This window comes from Aythya ferina, assembly GCF_964211825.1.
Source record: "Aythya ferina genome assembly, chromosome: 2".
In the NCBI taxonomy this organism is placed as follows: Eukaryota; Metazoa; Chordata; class Aves; order Anseriformes; family Anatidae; genus Aythya; species Aythya ferina.
Window position 1 is genome coordinate 109,147,989 of NC_140297.1, and position 22,045 is coordinate 109,170,033.

At 36.1% G+C, this 22,045-nt stretch overlaps 1 protein-coding gene across 15 annotated transcripts in view; it reads left to right on the plus strand.

Moving 5' to 3' along the window:
- The window catches only part of ZBTB14 (zinc finger and BTB domain containing 14), a 36,741-nt gene that overhangs the window by 11,840 nt on the left and 2,856 nt on the right, over positions 1-22,045 (plus strand). For 3 of the 15 annotated variants that reach the window (XR_014689175.1, XR_014689182.1, XR_014689183.1), the window contains 2 exons: positions 1,723-3,985; positions 4,603-7,665. Coding sequence is in view for 2 of the 15 variants with exons in the window: in XM_084508109.1 (XP_084364235.1) it covers positions 4,603-4,665; positions 6,365-6,406; positions 20,683-20,825 (248 nt within the window). In the remaining 13 variants the exon portion in view is untranslated. Of the gene's footprint in view, positions 1-1,722; positions 3,986-4,602; positions 7,666-20,682; positions 20,826-22,045 lie in introns of those variants that run through there. The other 12 variants (XR_014689181.1, XR_014689185.1, XM_084508110.1 and 9 more) reach the window with 9 other exon arrangements.

The following is a 22,045-nucleotide window of genomic DNA, read 5'->3' on the forward strand; positions in this document are numbered from 1 at the left end:
ACCTTCTTATTTCAACTGTAGTGAAATGAGTGACAGCTCACTCTATCTTATATAGCCACCCTCTTATCTTGTCTGGACAATTCCCGTTCCTAAGTTATATTCTTTTTTTCTTGCTGAATTCTTTCCTTTTGAAGACTTTTCAGGACATAGTTTCAAGCAAAGCTACGCAGTACTTCTGGGTAGCATTTACTATGCCTAGAACTTTCATGGAACTAATATCGTGCTTATTAGTTAATATACTGGATACTCTGTCTTTTTTTTTTTTTTAACAAGCTACTGACTCTCCCCTTGAATCCAAAGGCAATCTATATTCAGTGTTCTTAAGGCATAGGAACAGGCCTAGTGTTCTTTTTAACTCAAGCCTAGTTATTTGTCTTAAGTGATAACAAAGAGAGAGGTAACAAATGAAGCTATAGGCTTCATGTCCAGGGCAGATGTAAATCATGAGATGTTTCCTTGTTTGCAAGATAAGGGAAAATATTAAAGAAGATCAAGGTTTCAGATCCATGGTAATTTCAGTCAACCTGAGTTATGGTTGCCACAGTTTACCGTTGGTTCTGCAGCAGCACTTGTGGAATATCTCTGTGAACTTCTCTGTAGAGAGGCGAAGCACCTGAAAACTAATAGCTGTTTTGAGGCTGTTCTTAAGCTTGTTAGCCCCCTGAAGTGCAACACCACATACATGACTACCTCAGTGCTAGGGTCAGTGGAGAAGCAGCCCAAAGTTGCACAGACTTTGGCCATGGCGTGACTGCCTCCTAAGACAGCACCTTTGTGTTTCATTTGACGTAGTAAAACTGCAAATTGTTGCTAAGAGGGTTAATCCCATTCTCTCCTTTCCTCTCCAACTAGTGCCTTTTGCACCCATTTCCTCCCTCGTTTGCCCTGTTTAATGGCTTTTGGGGCTTTAGGGTAAACCAATTGAGTGAGTTTCTATAACAGAGCAATTCAGTGCTTCAGTGAGTTAGATTTAAGCTGGCCTACCTTGTTGAACCAATACATTAGATTTGATTCAAGGTAAGTGGCAGGAGCATGTAGCTAGTTAGAAGGCAGAATGGAGCAGGATTTATCCAATTTTGGTACGACATTCAACACAAGCTGCTAAAATACAGCATTTGTAGCAAAGTGTTTGTGAGAGGCAACCAGACAACAGAAAGGATCAGACATAACTCCTGTGCAAAAGCTACTACTGATAAACTTGGGGGATTTTGAAGAGAGAAACGTGTGTGCTTCATTTCTTTCATTTTGTTTGTTTTCTGATTTTTTTTTAATTTTTTTTTTTTTTTGGGGGGGGGAGGGGATTTGGGGGGGGTGTACTTTTTTGATTTTGTTTTCTGTTTTGTTACTATTTAGATTACTCTGAGTCCTTCTTCCCTCTCACCTAGTAATCCTACAAAGCCTTGAATTCTGGCAAATTACTCAGATTAAAGAGAAAATAATAATTAAAAAGAAAATAAATATTTAACTCACTGAAAGATAAAACTGTAAGCCTAAGAGGATGAAAATATATATTTTTGCAACATTGATTTATGTTTACAGATTTTAGAAGTAGACAATATTCTCTAAGTCTATTTTAGATCACTCTTACTTTGTAAAAATTATCAAACAGTCTTTAGCTTTTGCAAATAATATAAATCAAATCTACAGAGATACATGGATTCTGTGTTTTATCAGGTGATATCAGCTGATTTCTTGTTAAGAACTTTTTTTCTGTCTTTCTAGTTTAGGCTTTTCTGCTAAATATGAAGATTTTTTAATGAGTGATTTTTATTTTCTTCCAGGTATAGGTAAGTATGGATCCATTTGAAGACCTGACTATAAAGAGTGTAGATACGTTTATATATAAAATTGGTTCTCAAATTTGGGTTAAGGAGTTTTAAATTTAATTCTTAGGCTGCGTAGCAAATGCTGCAGAAGGCTTTCTTGTTCTAGAGTTGCCTTCTTTCAGTGAAAAGTTCTTCCCTGGAAATGAATTCTGTTCTCTGATATTTCTTATAATTTTCTGTGCTTTACTTTTAACAAGTTTTTTTTTTTTTTTTTTTTTTTCCATCTGTAATGCCAGCACTTAAATATTTTCTTTTTACAGGATACCTTATTTTATATTACAGCTGTTATTGATTTTATTTTACCCAGTAGGATTTTACCTATCCATCCAGAAAAGTTTTCAAGTTTTCCAGTAAGATTATAGCAATCACATCTACTATATTTTTGCTCTTAAAATATAAAATAGAGTTTAAACCAGGATTTTGAGACTTAAACTTTGTAGCAGTGGTGTGAGGTTTCAGTCTTAAACTTTTTAGTACTTTACATGAAACCTTATACCCCTGAAAAGCAGTTAAGACCTCATTAAATGTTTCCATTAAAGGGAGACTTGATTTTTAAAAAAAACAAATATATTCTAACTTTGTTTCTAGAATTAATCTTTGTTCTTGAATCCGATCTTAAATCAAATAACGGAAAAGAGTTTGATTCATCTACTTCATATGTAGGATACGCTTGCTTCACTTGCTTTTTTATGTCAGATTAATAAGAGGTCTGAATATGACTAAGCTTACTTATTGGACTAACAGGTATTCGACCAATATGCATGGAAATGATTAAAATCTAAAGTTTTTGAAGTGCATGACAAGTATGTTTACTCGTGCTAGAGTTTGTTTTTCAGTCTGCAAAAATTGAAACAAATAAATCAGAAATTCTTATTTAAAAATGTCATAGCTTCCATTGTAAATACATGTCTGGTAAAACAGAAATGTTATAATTAAAGTTAACAATTACCAATTTTAACAGAGTTAGTAAATACTTTCAATATGAAACATAAGGTTAATCTTCCAATTCAGTCATTAACTTTTTTTTATCCAGTTGTATGACTGTAAGTTGCCCATCGTTATAAGGACTGATTAAATGCAGTCCGAGGGTAGTCCAGATCTGATGGATGTGATAAATTCTACTAGAGCAGTGATGTCCTCCTATAGATGTTTTTTAATTGGGCATGGTCTTTTCTGTGTGAATCCTGCTAACTTTAGACTTTTGACACTCTACTGTTATTATAAGGTATTGCAAAAGAAAGATATCTTTTCTTTTGATGTTTACAAATGTAATTTAAGCAATTAGGCCAAATAATTATACAGTTTAATTTTTAGCTATGCATGATGGCTAAAATCCCATCTTTCTGTTTCTACAGAACAAGTTAGGAAACAGTGTTATATATTTAATGTTTGTATGTTATGTTTCAGATCTTTAGTAATTCAATAGTTTCCCCTTCTCAACTAACCTAAGCCCTTTAGTAGCAACTTAAAATAGTTATTTTTATATATACATAAAATGTATTTGTTCTCTGAGTGATAAATTAAGCCTGTTGTTTAATATTTAGGTTGTTTGCATTTACTAAAATATTATACTTGAATTTATCAAAGTCTTTAATGAAATACTATATTATAGCAAGTTTGGATTTTTTTCTTTTATTTTAAACCTGCCTTTTTATCACTTTAGCTCTTTTCCAGGAGTCATAAATGCTTCTTTGCATATCTTCTTTTAGGTTCTTTAAAGACTTGAGCATATGCCTGATTTTATGACTTAAGGCAAGTTACAGACACCAATAAGCTGTGGTATGATCATAGTCTTAAACACCCTTAATACAAAAGAGAGGGATAAATGCAAAAGTATTAATTCTTATACATGTTATACTGGTAGAACAGAAAAGGTTTGAAGATGAGAATTTTTCTATGGCATACTCCCAACCTATCCTATAAGTCTTTGGTACAGAATGGTATGGCCTTGTTCCTATCATGAGTTTTATGTGAGATCCTTTAAAGTCTTTTCCTGTGTTTCACAGTGTCTCTGCTAGATCCATTAGCCTAGGACTTGACTGGACTAAATTCCTTGCTGTATAGCATAATTTCATTGTGATCTAAAGGCTCTTGTTTTTGGACAGTGATTCATTCATCTGTCTCAGTGGAGGGGCTGGTTGTCTACAAAGGTGTGGCAGGTGGGAGCAGCTGCTTACTTTGGCTTCATTGATTTTTCCACTGTTGCGTGTGTGGTAATGCTTTAGATGAATCATTCAGTCTCATATTTAGACCTTCTAAATTTATCTAGGTCTTTATTTCTTATTGGTTGGTTTTTGTTTTGGGTTCAACTTCTCCGTAATTTTCACTCCCATTTGTAACATAAAGATATTTCTGATGTGACTGTTGGAAGATGAAATCATTAGCACCTGCTAATGTGAGGCATTCAGATGTTGTGATGGCAGCTGTGTATCACAGATTTCCTAGATGGAGAATCTAGGGAAGCTACAGAGAATCCCTGGAAGGATATGGGGCTTTTGGGATCCTTTACTTGTTGTGAGAAGTCCCAGTATGGACTCATTTCTGTGATATTTAAATTAAGAAGGAAAAAAAAAAAAAAGGTTAAACTGTACCGCTGTTTGACTCTAAAACATATCCATGTTTGTAAATCTTGAGCCTAGACTAATATGTAGTTTATCAAATTAATTAAGAAAAATGAATAGACAAATGCATTGAAACTCTAATGGCCACATTTGTCTTTGTGTTCACTTTCTCCTGTTCCTGAAAATGTTGCATGTTCTTGTTGCTGGCTTTCAAGGTCTCATGTCTTTGGCCGCTGGAAGTCTGTGCATTGCTGTTCTTCTGGAATACTCACGGAAAGGTAACTGGCTTTTAATTTATTCCCTTTTTCAGGAGAATGGTACTTCTACCTGTTTAGATTTTTCTCATTTCCCTACTCTGTTTATTCCCTGCATCTGTTTGGTAGAGGCATATTAATCACAGAGGCATTAATTGTTCTAGTTTAAATCTAGGACACTGAATATTATGATCCCCTCTATACAAATTGTCATTTGACACTTCAAATATTCATCTAAGTAATTTTAGATGCTTCTTGCTGACACTCACTCATAATTATTTCCTCTGAACAACCTCCTTGCAGTTTCAGTTGTAATGTATTGCACCTTGGCTTGTAGAGATCTTTCTTAAGTTTAACCATAAGATAGTGTCTGTAACTACTTTTTTGGAGACATTTATGGTACTACTCAGTCTAGCAAAAGACATCAAGGTAGTACAGGTGGTTTACTGATCAGATTAATCTTCCCTCTGAAAGAGCAAGGTTTGATTATAAATTTTGAAGTGTAAGAGGAAATATAAAGTGGCTAAGGGTTAGCTTGTTCTCAAAGCTGGGGAGACAGCTTTTTATAAAATATAAAACTTACTAGCATTTGATACATACATATGAAATCTTCCTGATTATCTCTTTATTTTTATAATAATTTCTTATAAAATGTTTGCATTTATATTTAGGTGATTACTTCCAACTGATTCCTCCAGAAACACTCAGATGCCTACCTGTAAAATGTTAGCTGTACATTTTTGTTAACAAAATGTTGAAACTTTGAACATCTTAAGGTAAAAAAAAAATCCTTAAAAAATGTTTACTAAGCTGATGAATCTGTGCCAACATAATTGTGTTCAGCCCCATTAGAATAATAGGTTTACATCAGATATGTGGGTAATTTTAAAGGGACATCAGTCAACTGATTTTTGTAACTATCGATTTTAAAACGTTAACATTCTTAATGCAGTACACTTTAAGTAAGTTGAAGCTTCTTTAAAAATATTTGAAGACATATACTTGAAAATTTTTAAGTCTTCTGATGTTATACAGAGACTACTAGTTCCTCACTCAACCAGTAAGATAAACGATACACAAGGAAGGGGGACTATATAATTAATGGTAAAAATACATACAGATGTTTTTCTCTGTGTTTTCATATTTTCTGTTTTCTAAAGTCGTTAAAAGAACAAGGTCATGTATTGTATTTTAAGAATATACCTCATTTTTAGCACTATGCTTTACTCTCATGGGCTTTTTTGAGTTACTGGGCTTAACTGATGTTTTCCACTGATCTGAAGTTGAATGAGCATAATTATTAGTGCACTACTTGTTTTCATTATTATGTTGTATTAGCTGTACATTTTGATTACTGCTATCCCTTCAAAGATTTTATAAATTGGAGGAAAATTTTGCCTCCATCAGTATTCCATCTGAGGTGATAATTTACAACAGAACTATATCCTGCACAATTATTTCAATGATTTTTGTGCTGATGAACCTGTGACCAAATCTGGAATTTGAAAACATGTTCTTCAGAAGCCCAGTATAGCATTTTTGCTTCAGTCAGAAAACATTAATTGCTTCTAGCTTTTAAATTGAGCAAGAAAAATTGAAGATTCTAAAATAAAGCATGCCTGTTCTCCGTAATTCATTAGATTAAATGCAGATATCAGTTAAAGTAAGATGTGTGCAGAATATTATGGCTAATGATCTTTATTCTTTCACCAAAATGTTGTAGGTTCTATTACAAAGTCAACGATACCCTCATAGAATTTTACAGGTAGGTTACAAACTTTTTGATCACTGAAACATAACTTACTGTTTTTAATATCTTTTTGGAAACTGCACCACCATTTCAAAGCTTACTCTCTTAGAAACATAAACCTAATTTCCTTTGGGGATGTGTGTAATAGAACTTACAGGTTTGATGTGTTTTTGTTTGTTTGTTTTTTGAGAAAAGCGGTTAACATTTTTTTCTATGAAGGCTGACCCTCCACTGAAGACACGAATGAAGTATACAGAGGCCATGTAACAGATACATCATAGAAAATACCAGTATGAATTTTCCTACAGTCTTTCAAAGTCCTGGTTTTTTAAAGATTGTAGGATACCTTTTATCTTTCTCATAAGAGAGCTGATATTTTCCTCCTGTATTTGGGCTATGTGTACTAGAAATTATTCTAAGTTCATGTTCATAGTTATGCTATTATTTCTCAGATTTTAGGTAGATACAAACCAACAATAGATGCAAAAAAGATATTTACAGGTAGCATTCTTAAACAACAATATTTCTAAACAGTCAGAGTTATAATGTTTGAGTTAGTTGCTGTCTGAGAGAAGTGAAATTAAATCTTTGAAATATAAGGCAGAAGAGAGGAAGAAATGGCAATAAAGAAGCTGAGGCTGATAGGGGGAAGATCTTGTGAATATCCAGAAATAGTATGTAAAGATAAGTCTTGAAGGCCTTCTCATCCAGACATGATCATATATGGTGTTCCATAAATAAATAAATAAATATATAAAACTGGCACCATGTGATTAGTTTGACTTTGCAAGTGATGCCATTCTTGAGTTCTTGCTGGAGTATATAGGCAGAATTATTTAAGCGACTCAGGGCTTTTCTGTATCTATATTTTAAGAAGAAGTACTTATTTGGATACCCAAATTATTTGAGATTTATATGGAAAGCTGTGTGTGTATAAAATGCTTGATTATGAAAATAATGAAATAGGTTTGTAGAAATCTGTAGATTATAAACGTGTGTCTGGAAAATGCATTGCATATCGCAAAAATTTACATGCCAATTTTCCAACTAAAAATGTGTTTTTAATCTATTTTTCGCTAATCTGCACTGGTTAATCAATGTTTTTCAAACTGCCTCTTGCAGGTGTAGGGTTAAACAGAACAGTTATTTACTGTAAATTGTGTCCCATATGACTGTTGTCAGTGCTTCCTGCTTCAGTTGTGGAAGTTCTGGGACTCCATGAAACCTGAGCATTGGTTTTACAAATAAAAGCAAGTTAAGTGTGAAACACAAAAGTTGTGCTTTTTTTTTAAGTTTTATCATTTCACACTGTTTGCCCTCCTGTTTACTTAGTTCATTTATTCGTTCATTTATTTATTTACCTTAATAAATTGTGTTAATTAAATAATAATTAATTAAGTAAATTAAATAATAAATCGTGTTTTATATTTTGCAACATTAATTTTCCCTCTTAATTCGAAGTGCTTCTGTCACTACAGCTGTGTTATCAGGCCTGCGAAATCAGGGTATAAATTCCTCAGCATTTAAATCTTTGAGAGCTACAGTGCTGTGACAAAGTCCAGTGTCGCTGGAGCGTATTAGCAAGGCTGCTAGCTTGTGGCGAAAGCAGCGCGCCCCGAAATGTCAGGCAGCGGGGCTGGTGCCGAGAGGTAATTAGGAGCAATTAGCCGATCTCCCTGCTGGGCAGACCTCTATTACCTTCCTCGCCCTCCCCGCTTCTGTCGCTGCGGGGCAGCGAGTTGTGGCAGCGGTGTTGCTCTGAGTGTGCGTCCGTGTGTGTGTGTGTGTGTGTGCGTGTGTCCGTCCGTGCGGGCGGCGGAGGCGCCCTGGCCCCCTCCCCGCCCCGCCGCATTGTGGAGGGAGGGACCGCGGCCCGCAGCCGCCTCCGCCGGCGTGCGGGGCCGGGAGCTGTCCGCGGTGCTGAGCGGTGCGGGGCCGGGGAGCTGTCCGTGGTGCTGAACCGTGCGGGGCCGGGAGCTGTCCGCGGTGCTGAAACGGCGCGGCCGCTGTCCGCGGTGCTGAGCGGCGCGGCCGCTGTCCGAGGTGCTGACGGTGCGGGGTGGCAGCACCATGGTGTTTGCTCCAGGTAAGGGCAGCCGTTTCCCGTGCCCATGCCGCGGAAAACAGTGGGAAGGCCCCGACCGTGCCGGAGAGACTAGCTGGGGGGTGCAGGGGAAGGGGCAGCAGGCGAACTAGTTCTGCTGCCGGGCAGAGGCAGGCAATCTCAAAGGGAGGCACTCAGCTGTGCAGACAGAGGTTGTGAGGGTCACCCCTGTGGTTCCCGTCAGGGACAGGAGCGTTACCTGTGCAAGTGCACACGGTGCTGTGCACACCAGACTGCACAAAGGAAAGGGCAGGAAGGGAAATGTTGCCTCGCAGTGCCTGAGCAGTGGGTCCACCTAACACCCACGCTGGCAGCTGTGAATAAGACAAGCTTCAAAGCTGAAGGAGCTATTTTACAAAATTCCGGTCTCCCACTCCCCACCCTCTCCTCAAAGTATTTGAATGCAAGAGAACAGAAAGTTTGTTCAGGCTTTTTGTTTGTTTGTTTGTTTGTTTGTTTGTTTTTTACTGTGTTCCTACTTCAGCAGGATTTCATTTGAGTCCTCACTCTATAATGGTGCAGGATCTCTGGTGTGTAGTATAGATATAGTAGACCATTGAGAAGCTGCACAGAAGCTGCATTGGACTTAGTACATTCTGCTTGGAAATGGGCAATTTGTTGTTCAGAAAGGCCCAGGAGCTCCAAGATATTAAAGTCATGCATAACATTTTCTGTAGTGAAGTAACTTGTAATTGACTTCTTTAAAATTATATAACTGTCAGTAAAAATAATGGGTCAATAGAAAAGGTAAAGTGAAGGCAGCAACTTGACAACAAAGAGCTGTTATAACCTTTGTTTTGCAAAGCTTACAGAAGTTTTGTTTGTCTTTGGAATTCTATGTCCAGTCTGAGAAGGGATAAAAATTCAAAATCTTTACACCCTCATTACAAGAGCAGTCCTGGGGTTTCACTTTTCTAACTCAACAACTGAAACTCTAACCTTTCAAGAGATTAATATCCCTTTTGAACAATCAGAAGTTCATTTCGTCTCTCAGACTGCCTGGTTGCATGCTAATTTTATACTTTCCAACACAGTCTGTCCTGAAATTGGGATCAAATTGTTTATCTCAATAGAACCAGCCACTCTTCTTTTGTAGTACACTTTCTTAGGGGGTTCTTTTCTGAACTCCTTTTATCTGTCAGTGTGTCACCATTAACAGTACTCATTTTTGAAATGTTCCATGGGACCAGAGTACTGCAGGATGAGATTACCTCTAAAATAATGAAAACACATGCTTTATTTTTCCCAAAAGACTGACAATGAACAAAACACAAATCTCATTAATAACTACATACATTGTTCTGTTCAGGACTCTAATCCATAAAGAAAAGAAAAAAAAAAAATAAAAAGAAACCTGTTGTGTATAATGATTCTTTTTCAGTCTACTTTTATATATATTAAAAAAAAAAAAAAAAAAAAAAAGCCCTTGGTTTCCTTGCAAATGTCATAATATGCATAGGGTAACTAAATTTGTAAAAAAGACGATAAAACAGAATGCTTTGACACTTTTTTCTGTATTCAGTAAGGCCTGCTTTTTTTTTGTTTTGTTTTGTTTTTGTTTTTGTTTGCTTTTCTTCACTGCAAATCAGCCCTCCTGCCCTGGCATTATCTCTTCTGTGGATGTATAAGATGTATATGTTTATTTAAATCAAGGGTTTGTACATCTTTAGTATCTTCATAGTAGCCATAATTAAGGCTACATGACATAGGAATTCTATACACTTACTAAGAAGCTGAACTTCATTTTCTTGGCTCAACTTTCTGATTTAATCTCATGATAAATGACCACCTGATTTTCACTTTCATTTATATGTTTTTGGCGGTAGAGGGAGGGAGGGAAGAAGGGAGGGAGGGAGGGAGAAAAATATTTGTCTATATACAAAGGGTTATACTTTACAACTTTCAGGCTTAGAATGATAAACATGCTTCCAGAAGGGGAAAAAACAAAGGCATGTGCATGCACTCACACACAAACAAATAAAACAAACTAAAAATATTCTTCCAGGAAAAAAAAATAATATAACTTGTTTAGCTGAAGACAAAGGTAAGACTTTTAATATCAATAACATGAAGACATAAAGTTATGAATTATTTCAGAGCACTGATTTAACGTTATGTTTAAAAAATGTTAATTAGAAGAAATGTTAATTAGAAGAAACCTACCAAGTTTAAATATACTTTTTATTATTTATTTATTTTAAAGTGAAAACAACTGTCTATGGATTACTATTAAAAAGCAACTTTAAAAAAAAAAAAACACGCTTGGATATTAGTACAAGGCCGATATTTGTTTTACAAAATAAAAGTGAAGTGGACATTCTGGCTTATTATGGCTTATTCTCAACAGTGTGCTGCTGTTTACAGCTATGCAAAAAGCTAGTCTCCATATGTGGTCTTTCTTCACACCAAATTTTAATTTGTGTCTTGACATAAATGTCTGTACAAGCTGCCAAAAACAAAAAAAAAAAAGAAAAAAGGAACTGACAAAAGCACATTTTTTGCTTATATGGTTTAACCTGACTGGGGCTTCATTTTACTTTGTTGTGAAGGTTGACTAATGACAGACTGGTGTCTATGAAACACAGCGCCAACTCTATGAGATGTCTGGGAATTCATTCTATCTAGAGGATTCTCGCATGATGACACTGTTTATAATACTACCCTAACAATAAGGGATGATCTACTTAATGGAAATGTGGACCAACTACTACATTGCAAAATTTAGCTTGTTTACCTTTCCTGAATTGAACTTCTTTAGGCTGCCTGAGAAGCAGACAAGAAAATGTTTCTGTTCGTCAAATGTAAGGAAGGAGGAATGCATGGGACTGCGGTAGAGAAACACGCAATTTCAAGTTTTTGGATTAGGCTATAAAGAAAAGAGAATTCACGGCTGAAGTGACAGGTTTTATTAGGAGACTTCAGAAAACAATGGATTCCAGACTTAAAACAATGACAACAAACCCAAACAACAACAAAAACTGTCAAATTATCTTATAAAAGATTGATATTTGTAAATGATTCCACAGCTTAAATATCTATCATTATAAGGTAATCAATGAAGAATTATTAAAATATTTATTTGTTCTAAAGTATCAGCAAAAATTATGAAAAGATTATTTTAGAATGCAGCAAGCAAGCCCTATCATTAGTTTAGAAAATAGTGATTGCTTTCAATATCAATAATCTATCAATAATAATCATATTTTTGTTTTTAACTTAATCTTCATGATTCAACAATAATTTGAAGTTGTTCCTAATTAATATCATACTACTTTCTTTGGCAATTCTTTTGGTTCCTTTTCTCCAAAATAGTTTTTGGCATATTCTGTGCTAATTTGCAGCCCCCAAAACTTTTCATGTGTAAAATAAAATAAACCTTTTTTTTTTTTTTTTTTTCCCCTAACACAATTTTGCACATGAATCATTCAAACACTTATGCCTTAAACCTCTGTCCTCTGTGTATCTGCATTGATGTAGCCCAAAGATGGCCTGCATTTTCAAAACTAGCTGGGAAATAAAGTTAGAAATTTTTTAAGGATGTATGTATCCTAATGGGTTTCATAAGCAACTCTCTCATTAGGATATCATTTAAGTTATTATTTTAGTATATGTTGAATTAAGTTTTATTCTTTAGTAAATAATATATATATGTTTATTTTTTTTTAGAAGAGTTGGTTTTGATCTGAATATGTAAAGAAAGGTTGCAACATTTACACTGGTAGTTTGTTTCATTGTCTGAACACTCTCATCCTTTAAAGCTTAAAGCTTATATCTATTTTGAATTGTGTGATTCAACCTTTCAGATGATTTGTGTTATTTTTCAGTGTAATTTGAAGATTTTTTTCTTATTGGATATTTTTTCCCTAACTAGAAACTCACTGGCTTTACCCATGACCCTCCAATCTCAAAAGGAGGAGGAGGCAATAGAAATATATATATATATATATAATATTTTTTATTTTTTTTTACTAATATTATTGTGTAAAAAAGATCTGTTAAAATGCTTAGAGTTTAAAGGTAGTTAGACATTAGAGAAGTCAGAATATTCACTGTTCAGCACCTTTCTCTTACAACAGCAACTCCAACAGCTTTTCAAATAGTTTTTCAGCTGCACAGCTGTTTGTAGTATTTTTAAGCTAGGGACAGTATAACAGACTTGCATAATGACACTGGAGATCAGAAGCGCATCCTGTACCAAACATTTTAAGAATCTCATTAAACTGCAATTGAAGATGTAGCAGCTGCACACTGAAACAGATGTGCTTACTTGTCCGAATAGTCCTGATCTTCTCAAGTGGAAAATCTGGGAAAGCTACAACCTGTTGTGTTGCGGGATGTGAAGACATGAAATTTCTTGATATTTTTTTTGATATAACATTACAGATACTGTGGAGACCTCCATCCATAATGCACAGATACTAATGAGGGACATAATGAATGGAAAAATTCCTACCAATAACTTTACTTTCCTGAAGATAAACTGTTGTGGAATATCTCCAGTGCTTGTGCCAAGTGTGGTACTCTAGTACGGTCACTTATGAAGTTTCTTTCATTGATGAGAACAACTGTAGGACAGCAGGGCACGGTCCTTGTCCCTGTTGTGCTGCATTCTGCTAATGGTCTAAGTTCTGTGTAGAAAAACAAATGAAACCCACTTTGATATAAGATTAAAGTGTATATACATAGGATTCTTTCTCATTAGCTTAGTGTTGGCAAAGTCCATGTTACAGACATGAAGTGGAGGCTACAGTTAAGACTATTTTTCATAGCTCATGCAGTTTGATATAACCGTTTTCTTGTCCAGAATTTGTGATGGCTGGTAGTAAAGTTGATAGTATGTATGCAGGCCAGTTCAACCAAAAAAAAAAAAAATATATATATATATATATATATACATATATAATAAAACAATCTGAATGTATTTGTAGCTAAGACCTCTCAACCATACTTCAAAATGTTTGTCACCTGGTAGGGAGAAATCATATAGGAGGAACTTTCTTGTTCTTTTTCACTGAGGGAAAAAATATTCTGTGCGTTTGCCTCTCCCTAGTGTTGCATTGATCTTTCCCCTGATGTGAAATTCCACCAGCAGGTCTCATTAGTGAGATGAAAAAATGTTAGTTTGTAGATATTCACAGATGTGATGAAACTACTAAGCTTATAAAGTAGTCAACAGTACTAGAACTAATATTACTTTAAAGTGATGAACACAGTGTTAAAAACTGGCACAGTATTTACTTTTTCAAATCATTTGTAACAGAAATGAAGGCTTAAGCAAGTGGGGATGGCACCCTTCACTTCCAGATCACTGGGTTGAATCCTATTCAGATTTGCTGTGAAAAGAATTCAGTCTTCACAGTGTTTGTGTAGTGACTTATATCAAAGAAATAGTTCATTGTTGGGGGTTGGTGTTAATAAGTTGTACAATCATTATTAACATCCTTACTACGACTATATATATTCTCCATATATTGATCAGGAAAGTCAAATAATGAGTGCACAAAGGGAATGAGTTACATTGACCTGCTAAGTTTATCCTTCCAAATCGTTATTCTTCTATATGAATTGTTCTGTTGTAGTTATAGACATAAATAATATGATTCTAACCTTGTAAGCCTTAACATGATAATAGAAATTAGATAGACAAAGTAAAATACAGTGAAAGACAGATTTATTCCTATACTTTCAATCTTGTCTGTTAAGGATTTTATTAAGGGCACACTCTATTGCATTATGTTTGCAAATACAAAGTTAAGCAAAATTTACTTTCTTGCAATGTATTAATAATTCCTTTATAGGCTTTCTGAAATTATCTGAGTACTGGTTACCCATTTGCTGTTATGTTCTTTCAGTAATAGTTTGCAAGATCCTATAGAAAAAGATGTATTATTATTTAAGGGATTGCAACTGGAGCAGAATCTTTACTGATGTTAACAGAAATGAAAAGCTGACCTGAATACATGTAGCTGTAAAATGCTTCAGGATCATTTAGAATGCCTCACCAGGGAAGTCAAGGCAGGTGAGCTTTGTGCTGCTGTCATCCAACCCTACAAATGCCTGTAGTCATGTTGTCAGAAGATGCTGTATTTCTTCTTCAAGAGAGTCAGAAATTTGCTGCCTGAAGAAGTAAGTTGAGCCACATTCTGTGCAGATATTTCTCTAATGGTAAGACAAATGTAATCTCTTGTGGATAGCTTACATTTGCTTCACTTTGTAATACACATATTTGATATAATGGCATTGCAATTTCTTACTTTGATTAGTGAATCCACTCACTATTTGTAAGTATGGAGAGGGTGCATATCCATTACTAATTCTGATAAATAATCACAGATTAACATTACCTTCTGTATGGAAGTAAGTCTGCTTAATAGAGTGGAAAATATTTCTCTGGGAAGTTAGAATTAGATCCAAGAAGGGAATACAGCATTCCATGGCATCCTGTTTCTTTAAACACTTGTAAAGAAGGACTTTGTCAAGATTACAGCCATGAAAAACCTGTTTTTTACTTTTTGAAGGTGCATTCTAAATATACATAATCTGATTCGTTTTCTCTTGTGACTTTGCATATACGCATACATACACACACACACATACTTATAAACCCAGCATCAATTATTAATAGCCTTAATGTACAGCTTTCAAACTCTGCTCACATTCTAAAACAAACAGGGCTCTTTTCCTATATTCTTGTGTTTGTGCAAATTTAGTGGTTTGTTTGTTTGTTTTTCTTATTTATTTATTTATTTATTTAAAGAGATAAAGAAGGGCTCTTCTTCAGCTGAGGTTTAACTAGCCAATTCCTGAAATTAGACTCTGAATATTCTGATGTAAATTGAAACTTTTTCAAAGCCTAACAGAATGTTATCAATGACTTGCTGGCTTATGACAAGTTACATAACCTTTTCCTTTATACATATATATATATATATATATATTTTAATCCCATTTAGACATTACGAATTTTAATTAAGTTCTACACAGCTGACGACCAAAGCATGCAAGGCACTGCAGAAATATGAACAGCTAGCAAAATGAACTGTAGAGGAGCATGGGGCATTTGAAAGCTCTCCTTTCCCCTATTCTACACAGTGGTGAATAGCAAAAGCCTTCTAACACCTAGAAAAGCTATGTATTTCAGTGGCAATTAGTGTAAGCCTACCACTAATGTTTTTAGTTTAGATTCAGAAGACCTAAATGTTATCTCGCTTTCTGTGCCAGATATTTTTTTTCTTGGATAGGAACTTCTGAGCACCTAAGCAGTAGAAAATAAAAGGCAGAGGAAGTTTAACGGCATGTAAGCCAACTGTATCTGTGCCATTGGACTTCTCCTGCACTAGGACAAGCACAGCATTTGATGCGCAGATATTTCTTACTTACATATTTGAAGTATGTTCCCTAAATAAATAGCAAAATTGTGCAGATGAAGAGAATTTAAGTTTTTCATTAAGTTTGAAGCAGCTGGTCCCTGATGTTCTCTAGGAAGTAAGTTATTTTAATAAATTAAACTCCACCTTAGGAGTAAACAATAACAAAAAAATCTACATTGGTTAGTGTTATCCTATAGTATTAGATCTGGATTTTATATAAAATATAAAAAAAAAATAAATATATAAATATATATATATATATATATTTTTTTTTAAATTCTGGGACAAAAATCAGAATATCACACTCATAAGTTCATGTATGGCAGAATATTCAGTAACTACTACTTTAAACTACATCCAGTCTTTAAAGCTGAGAAGACTTAGTCCTTAAACAATTAAATCATTACTATTCATGAAAATACCTAGAAAATATATACATTGAAGTATGACAATAAATCTGATAAAACGCATTGAGAATAGATGCTTAGATGCTTAGGCCTGTGCCAGGCCTCTTCCTGATGCAGAGTTCCTCTTCCATGATGGCTGCACAGCAGTAGCTAAGGAATGATGTTAAGGTAGAAAATATAACTTAACTGTGATTTTTCTAGTGAAGGTTAGGTAAAAGGGAAAACATGGCAGTCCTACCTGAAAGTACTTTTAGTGTTTCTGATACCTTTAGTTTACTTCCTCCTTCCTCAAGGAATCAGAGCAACATAATAGCTGTGATTCAGGACCTCACAAGCTTCCAGTTTTGGACACGAGGAACTATACTGGACAGAATGATAATACAGTGAAGGATTCAGGATTCTCTCCCTCTCCCTCTCCCTCTCCCTCTCCCTCTCCCTCTCCCTCTCCCTCTCCCTCTCCCTCTCCCTCTCCCTCTCCCTCTCCCTCTCCCTCTCCCTCTCCCTCTCCCTCTCCCTCTCCCTCTCCCTCTCCCTCTCCCTCTCCCTCTCCCTCTCCCTCTCCCTCTCCCTCTCCTCAGTTTAAAGCTTTATTCTAGAACCTTTTCATGAGATCTCTGATCTGGCATTGTTATTGATGTCATTTAAAATTAAGTCTCTAATCCTGTAAATAGCTTAGTGACACTCATGTATAAAGTTAGTTTTGTACACGTTTGAAAGTGTACAGCCCCGGCTGACTGCCATGTTCATTCATCATGGATGTAATTAACATGACTCATCAACATTTTCTGACTATGGATAATTTGCAGCCTGATCTTTTATATATCGTCTTCAAATTAAGCTTGCAGTGCTGAGATCCTAGCATCAACCTATAAAGCAACTAAAAATAAGAAGATTTTTAACCATTTTGATTCATAGGTTACAGAATGTTCTCCAGAAGATGTTCATCTGGAATTTCCATGCTGTGGCTGGAAAGATGGAGAGATATGTATGTCAATGCCTAATCCCAATGGGAGATTAAGGATGTTGAAGAACTGGATTTGTTTCTTGCAGCAGAAGATTATCAATATTGATGCAAAGAATGTTACTGTTAATTACTACCACATATACATTCAATTATGTCATTGCAAACTTTCCAGGTTCTCAAATTGTTTGAAAGTACTGTAGTTTATAAATGCAAATTAATTAATATACTGCGAGTTTTCCTACAAATATATGCTGGGCTTTGTGATGAAGCCTTATCATCACAGTCTTGCTTATCTATACTTTCATTCCCATTTAAAATGTCACCAGTACTGTCAGTTTACTTATAAAATTTAGAGTAATAATTTTAAATAGAATTCAAACAGGCTTATCAGATAGTAATATTTTGTTGTATTGTTATTTATTTTTATTAATCATGGAAAATAAGTTAATTCTAATGTTGTAGTGCTGCAGAAAATAGCATAATGGTAAAATATTCCAATAGGAATAGCAAGCAATGCATTCATAAAACAAGCAATAAAGTTTCTGGTTAAAGGATGTACCTGCATAATCTCATGTAAAAATTGAGAAAGCATATTTGCTTGGTGACTCTTCCACCTTCAGAAATTTTGGATAAATTAAAATTGTAGTTAGTGGAAATATATTTTGGGTAATTGTGAGTTCTAAATTGCTCAAATGTTTGCTTAAAGGAATATGGGGTTTTCTGTTAAAAAAAAAAAAAAAAAAAAAAAAAAAAAAATCCCCTCCCCCAGAAGAACAGCTTTAGAGGAATTCACTTGCTGGAATTAAACTGCATTTGTTATTCCTGTGGAGCAGAATGTAAACTTTTAACCTATGATGCATGGCCCTTGGGATTTGTGGAACCTGACATATGAGTTAAGCAGTTCTTTTCAGATACAGTGTTTGTACTGTGTCTGAAAATCCAATGAGACCTAACCTGCAGGAAGACATAATGAATTGCATAAAGACCACATGCTTTGAGGAAAGCAGAATTGAAATTAAAGACATTATTTTTCTCCTGGGAAATGCAGTAAGCTTGCTGAAGAAGTAAAAAGGATAATTGAGGGACAGTAGAAATTTGCTGAGATAACAGAGGTTGGATGTTCATTTAGGGTCATGCATGCCTGTGTGCGACTAATGTCTTATAAAAAAGTATGGGATGAATTATTTGTAGTCCATGTTCTCCAAAAGTCTGAAGTTCTTTCCTATCAAAGCTCATTCATCATTTTGCTCCTGCCCTCTTTCCATGTGAGAAACACTGCTTCTGTTTCCTTCTAAATTACTGACTATTCACCAACTGAAAGCTGTCTTGTTCCCCATAGTTCGTTGCTAGTGTCATTGGATTTGAGATTGGCTTGCATATTTGTGAGAGCAAGGTCATGCCTGTGGTAACTTACCTTCATGATAGTTTCCCCAACAATACTCTGAAAAGGTATGGTAGAAAACTTAATGAACTGCTGATTCAAACAAATGACCTGCTGCTGACTATTATTAGGTGGGAGTGTTTATAAGCCTTATTAAAATTAACAAGCAGCAAGCTGAAAGGGAAAAGACACACGGAATAAAAGAAAGCACAGGAGACTGATTTGACTGCAGACTGGAATGGAAGTGACTCATCTTGCTTTCAGGAAAGTGAAGTGTGTAAATGAGAAGGGGGTCTATGTGCAACCAGACTGAAGTTCTTGTCCAGGACTTAATCTGTGCTAAATGTTTTTTTCTCTGTAGTTACTAATTCTCATGTATACTTTTCTTAGGCATATTCAATAGTCCAGAGATTTAACAGGTAATATAAGATCTCCCACACAATATGTTCTTGAGCTAAAACAAATATTACTTCTAGGAATTTAAAGGAAAATTTGGAACCTACTTCAAATGTTATTATTCTTTTTCCAAATTTTTATTTTATTTTGCCTTCATGAAGTTTGAAGTTGGCCAAGGGAATTTCAAGGTACTAATATACAGCACTAATATACAGAAAGAGGAATATGTGACTGATTTCTGAAGGCAGTACAAGACTTTGAGGTTTTGTGAATCTCTCAAACCATATTTTAGGTTGCAGAACCAGGCTAGAGTTTGCAAATTACTTTTAATTTGCTAAGTCAGTTGGGATAAAATTCACAAAGTGAAAGGCAAAGAGATGTAAACACACTAAAGAGACTTTGTCACTTCTTAATGATAAAATTGCTACCTTGTCTTCAAGTACTAAGCATCACTGAACCTGGAGTTTTCAGTTCTCTGTTTACAGAATTGGTGTACCAGGTTCCTGTATAACTGAAGTGAGCATTTAAAGGCAGAGAATAGGTAGAAAAGATTTTCTGACATCAAGAGGAAAAAGTAGCTGTAAGACAAGGATAACTTTCAGGGAGAATGTTGTTCATGCTGTCCTGCAAGTTTTTACCAGCAAGTACTTCAACAGAACTTTTGTCATGGAGTTTTTATTAAATGTAAAGTTATTCTTCAAAACAAACAATCAAACAAAAACCATAAATAAAAATTAGTTGTGTCTTATCACCCTAGTCATTCTTGGTTTGATTAGCTAAACACCAAATGCTTAGATAACAGTGGAGATGCCCGTGTTTTACCTAATTTAAAGTATTTGGTCCTTAAAATGCCTGATTAATTCTATAGGCACTCAGAATTCCACGTTTGTTCATGTCCACAACAGTCTGTATCTCAGTAAGTTAGAGCGGTTTGATAGATATCTTCCAGCTCAGTCCCTTTGGGATCCTTGCATGAGTCATCTCTGCTTTTCTTAGCCAATCCTTCTCTTCTCGTTCAGAGTAGATGCAGAATATCAACAAATAAATGAGCTTCTCAGAAAACAGCTTTGTGCTGACTGCTTTCCGTGAAATTAATAGTTGGAAGAAGAGTTGATCATTATACCCTTCTAGACACTGCTGTGTACTCCTTCAGGAAATGGAAAAGTTGTGTTTTATGTCAGCCTTGCCAGCTGGAGTCACAAAATCACAGAATGATTGAGGTTGGAAGGGACCTCTGGAATTCATCTGGTCCAATCCCCTGCCTCAGACAGGACCACCCAGAGCAGGTTGCTCAGGACCACGTCCAGGCAACTTTTGAAGATCTCCAAGGATGAAACTCCACAGCCTCTCTGGGCAACCTGTGCCAGTGCTTGGTCACCTGCACAGCACAGAATTGTTGCTTGATGTTCAGAGAGAATATCTGGTGCTTCACTTTGTGCCCATTGCCTCTTGTCCTGACACTGGGCATCACTGGCAAGAGCCTGGTTTTGTCTCTGTTGCACCCTCCCTTCAGGTATTTGTATATCCCCGCCAGATCCCCCCAGAGGTCCCCTCAGAGCCTTCTCTTCTCCAGGTTGAAGAGTCCCAGCTCTCTCAGCCTCTCCTCATAGGAGAGGTGTTCCAGGAACATCATCATCTCTGTGACCTTTTGTTGTGACCTTCTCTCCAGAAGCTCCATGTCTTTCCTATGCTGGGGAGCCCAGAACTGGATACAGTACTCCAGAGATGGCCTCACCAGAACTGGGTAGAGGGGAAGGATCACCTCCCTTCACCTGCTGGAAACGAGAAGGCAACCAAATCCACACTTCTCAGGTGAATGATTGCTAGATTTTCCTGTTTTCAGACTTTATGATACCAAGTGTTATCTAAAGAGAGAGAGAGAAAAAAAAAAAAAGGAAAAAGTGAGGGAGATTCCCTTCTTGAATCAGAGTTCTTTTTTAGCAATTTCAAAACCTCATATTTTTAGGACATAATGGAATGCAAAAGATTTTTTAGCCAACAGTTAGGGCAAAATAACAAAATAACTCAGTATCATAAATGGAGTGGAAGGTGCTCTCATGGCTGTGACACTTTGAAAATAAACATTAAAGTATAGTAAATTTTGACTCTCTTCAGCCTGAAGATGACACTCTGACTGAAAGCTTGAGCCTGCTGCCACCAGCACGGCCAGGTCCCTTTCTGCTGACATGTTCCCCAGATGCTTGTCTTCCAGTCTGTACCTGTATATAGCATTAATCCATCTCAGGTACAGAACTTGGTGTTTTCCTTTGTTGAATTTCATGCCATTTATGATTGCCCAATGCTCCAGTCTCTCTAGATCCCTCTGCATGGCCTCTCATCCCTCCAGTGAGTCAACAGTACCTCCCAGTTTAGTGTCATCAGCAAACTTGTTGAGGATGCACTCCAGTCCTGCATCCAGATCATTGATAAAAATGTTGAACAGGACTGGTCCTAGACTTGAGCCCTGGGAAATATCACCAGTGACTGGCCACCAGACAGATGTAACCCCATTTACTACAACCCTTTGAGCTCTGTTATTCAGCCAGTTCATCACCCAGCATAGCATATACCTGTTCATGTCAGAGCTGGACAGTTTTTCCAGAAAGATGTTGTGAGGAACAGGGTCAAAGGATTTATTGAAGTCCAGAAAGGCTACATCCACAACCTTCCTTTCATGCACTAGGTGGATGACCTTATAGATCACACAGAATCACAGAATCATCTAGGTTGGAAGAGACCTCCAAAATTACCTAATCCAACCTCTGACCTAACACTAACCAGTCCCCCAATAAACCATATCACTAAGCTCTAGATGTAAATGCCTTTTAAAGACCTCCAGGAATGGTGACTCAACCACTTCCCTGGGCAGCCCATTCCAATGCCTAACAACCCTTTCAGTAAAGAAGTTCTTCCTAATATCCAACCTAAATCTCCCCCGGCACAACTTTAGCCCATTCCCCCTCGTCCTGTTGCCAGGCACATGGGAGAATAGACCAACTCCCACCTCGCTGCAGCCTCCTCTAAGGTACCTA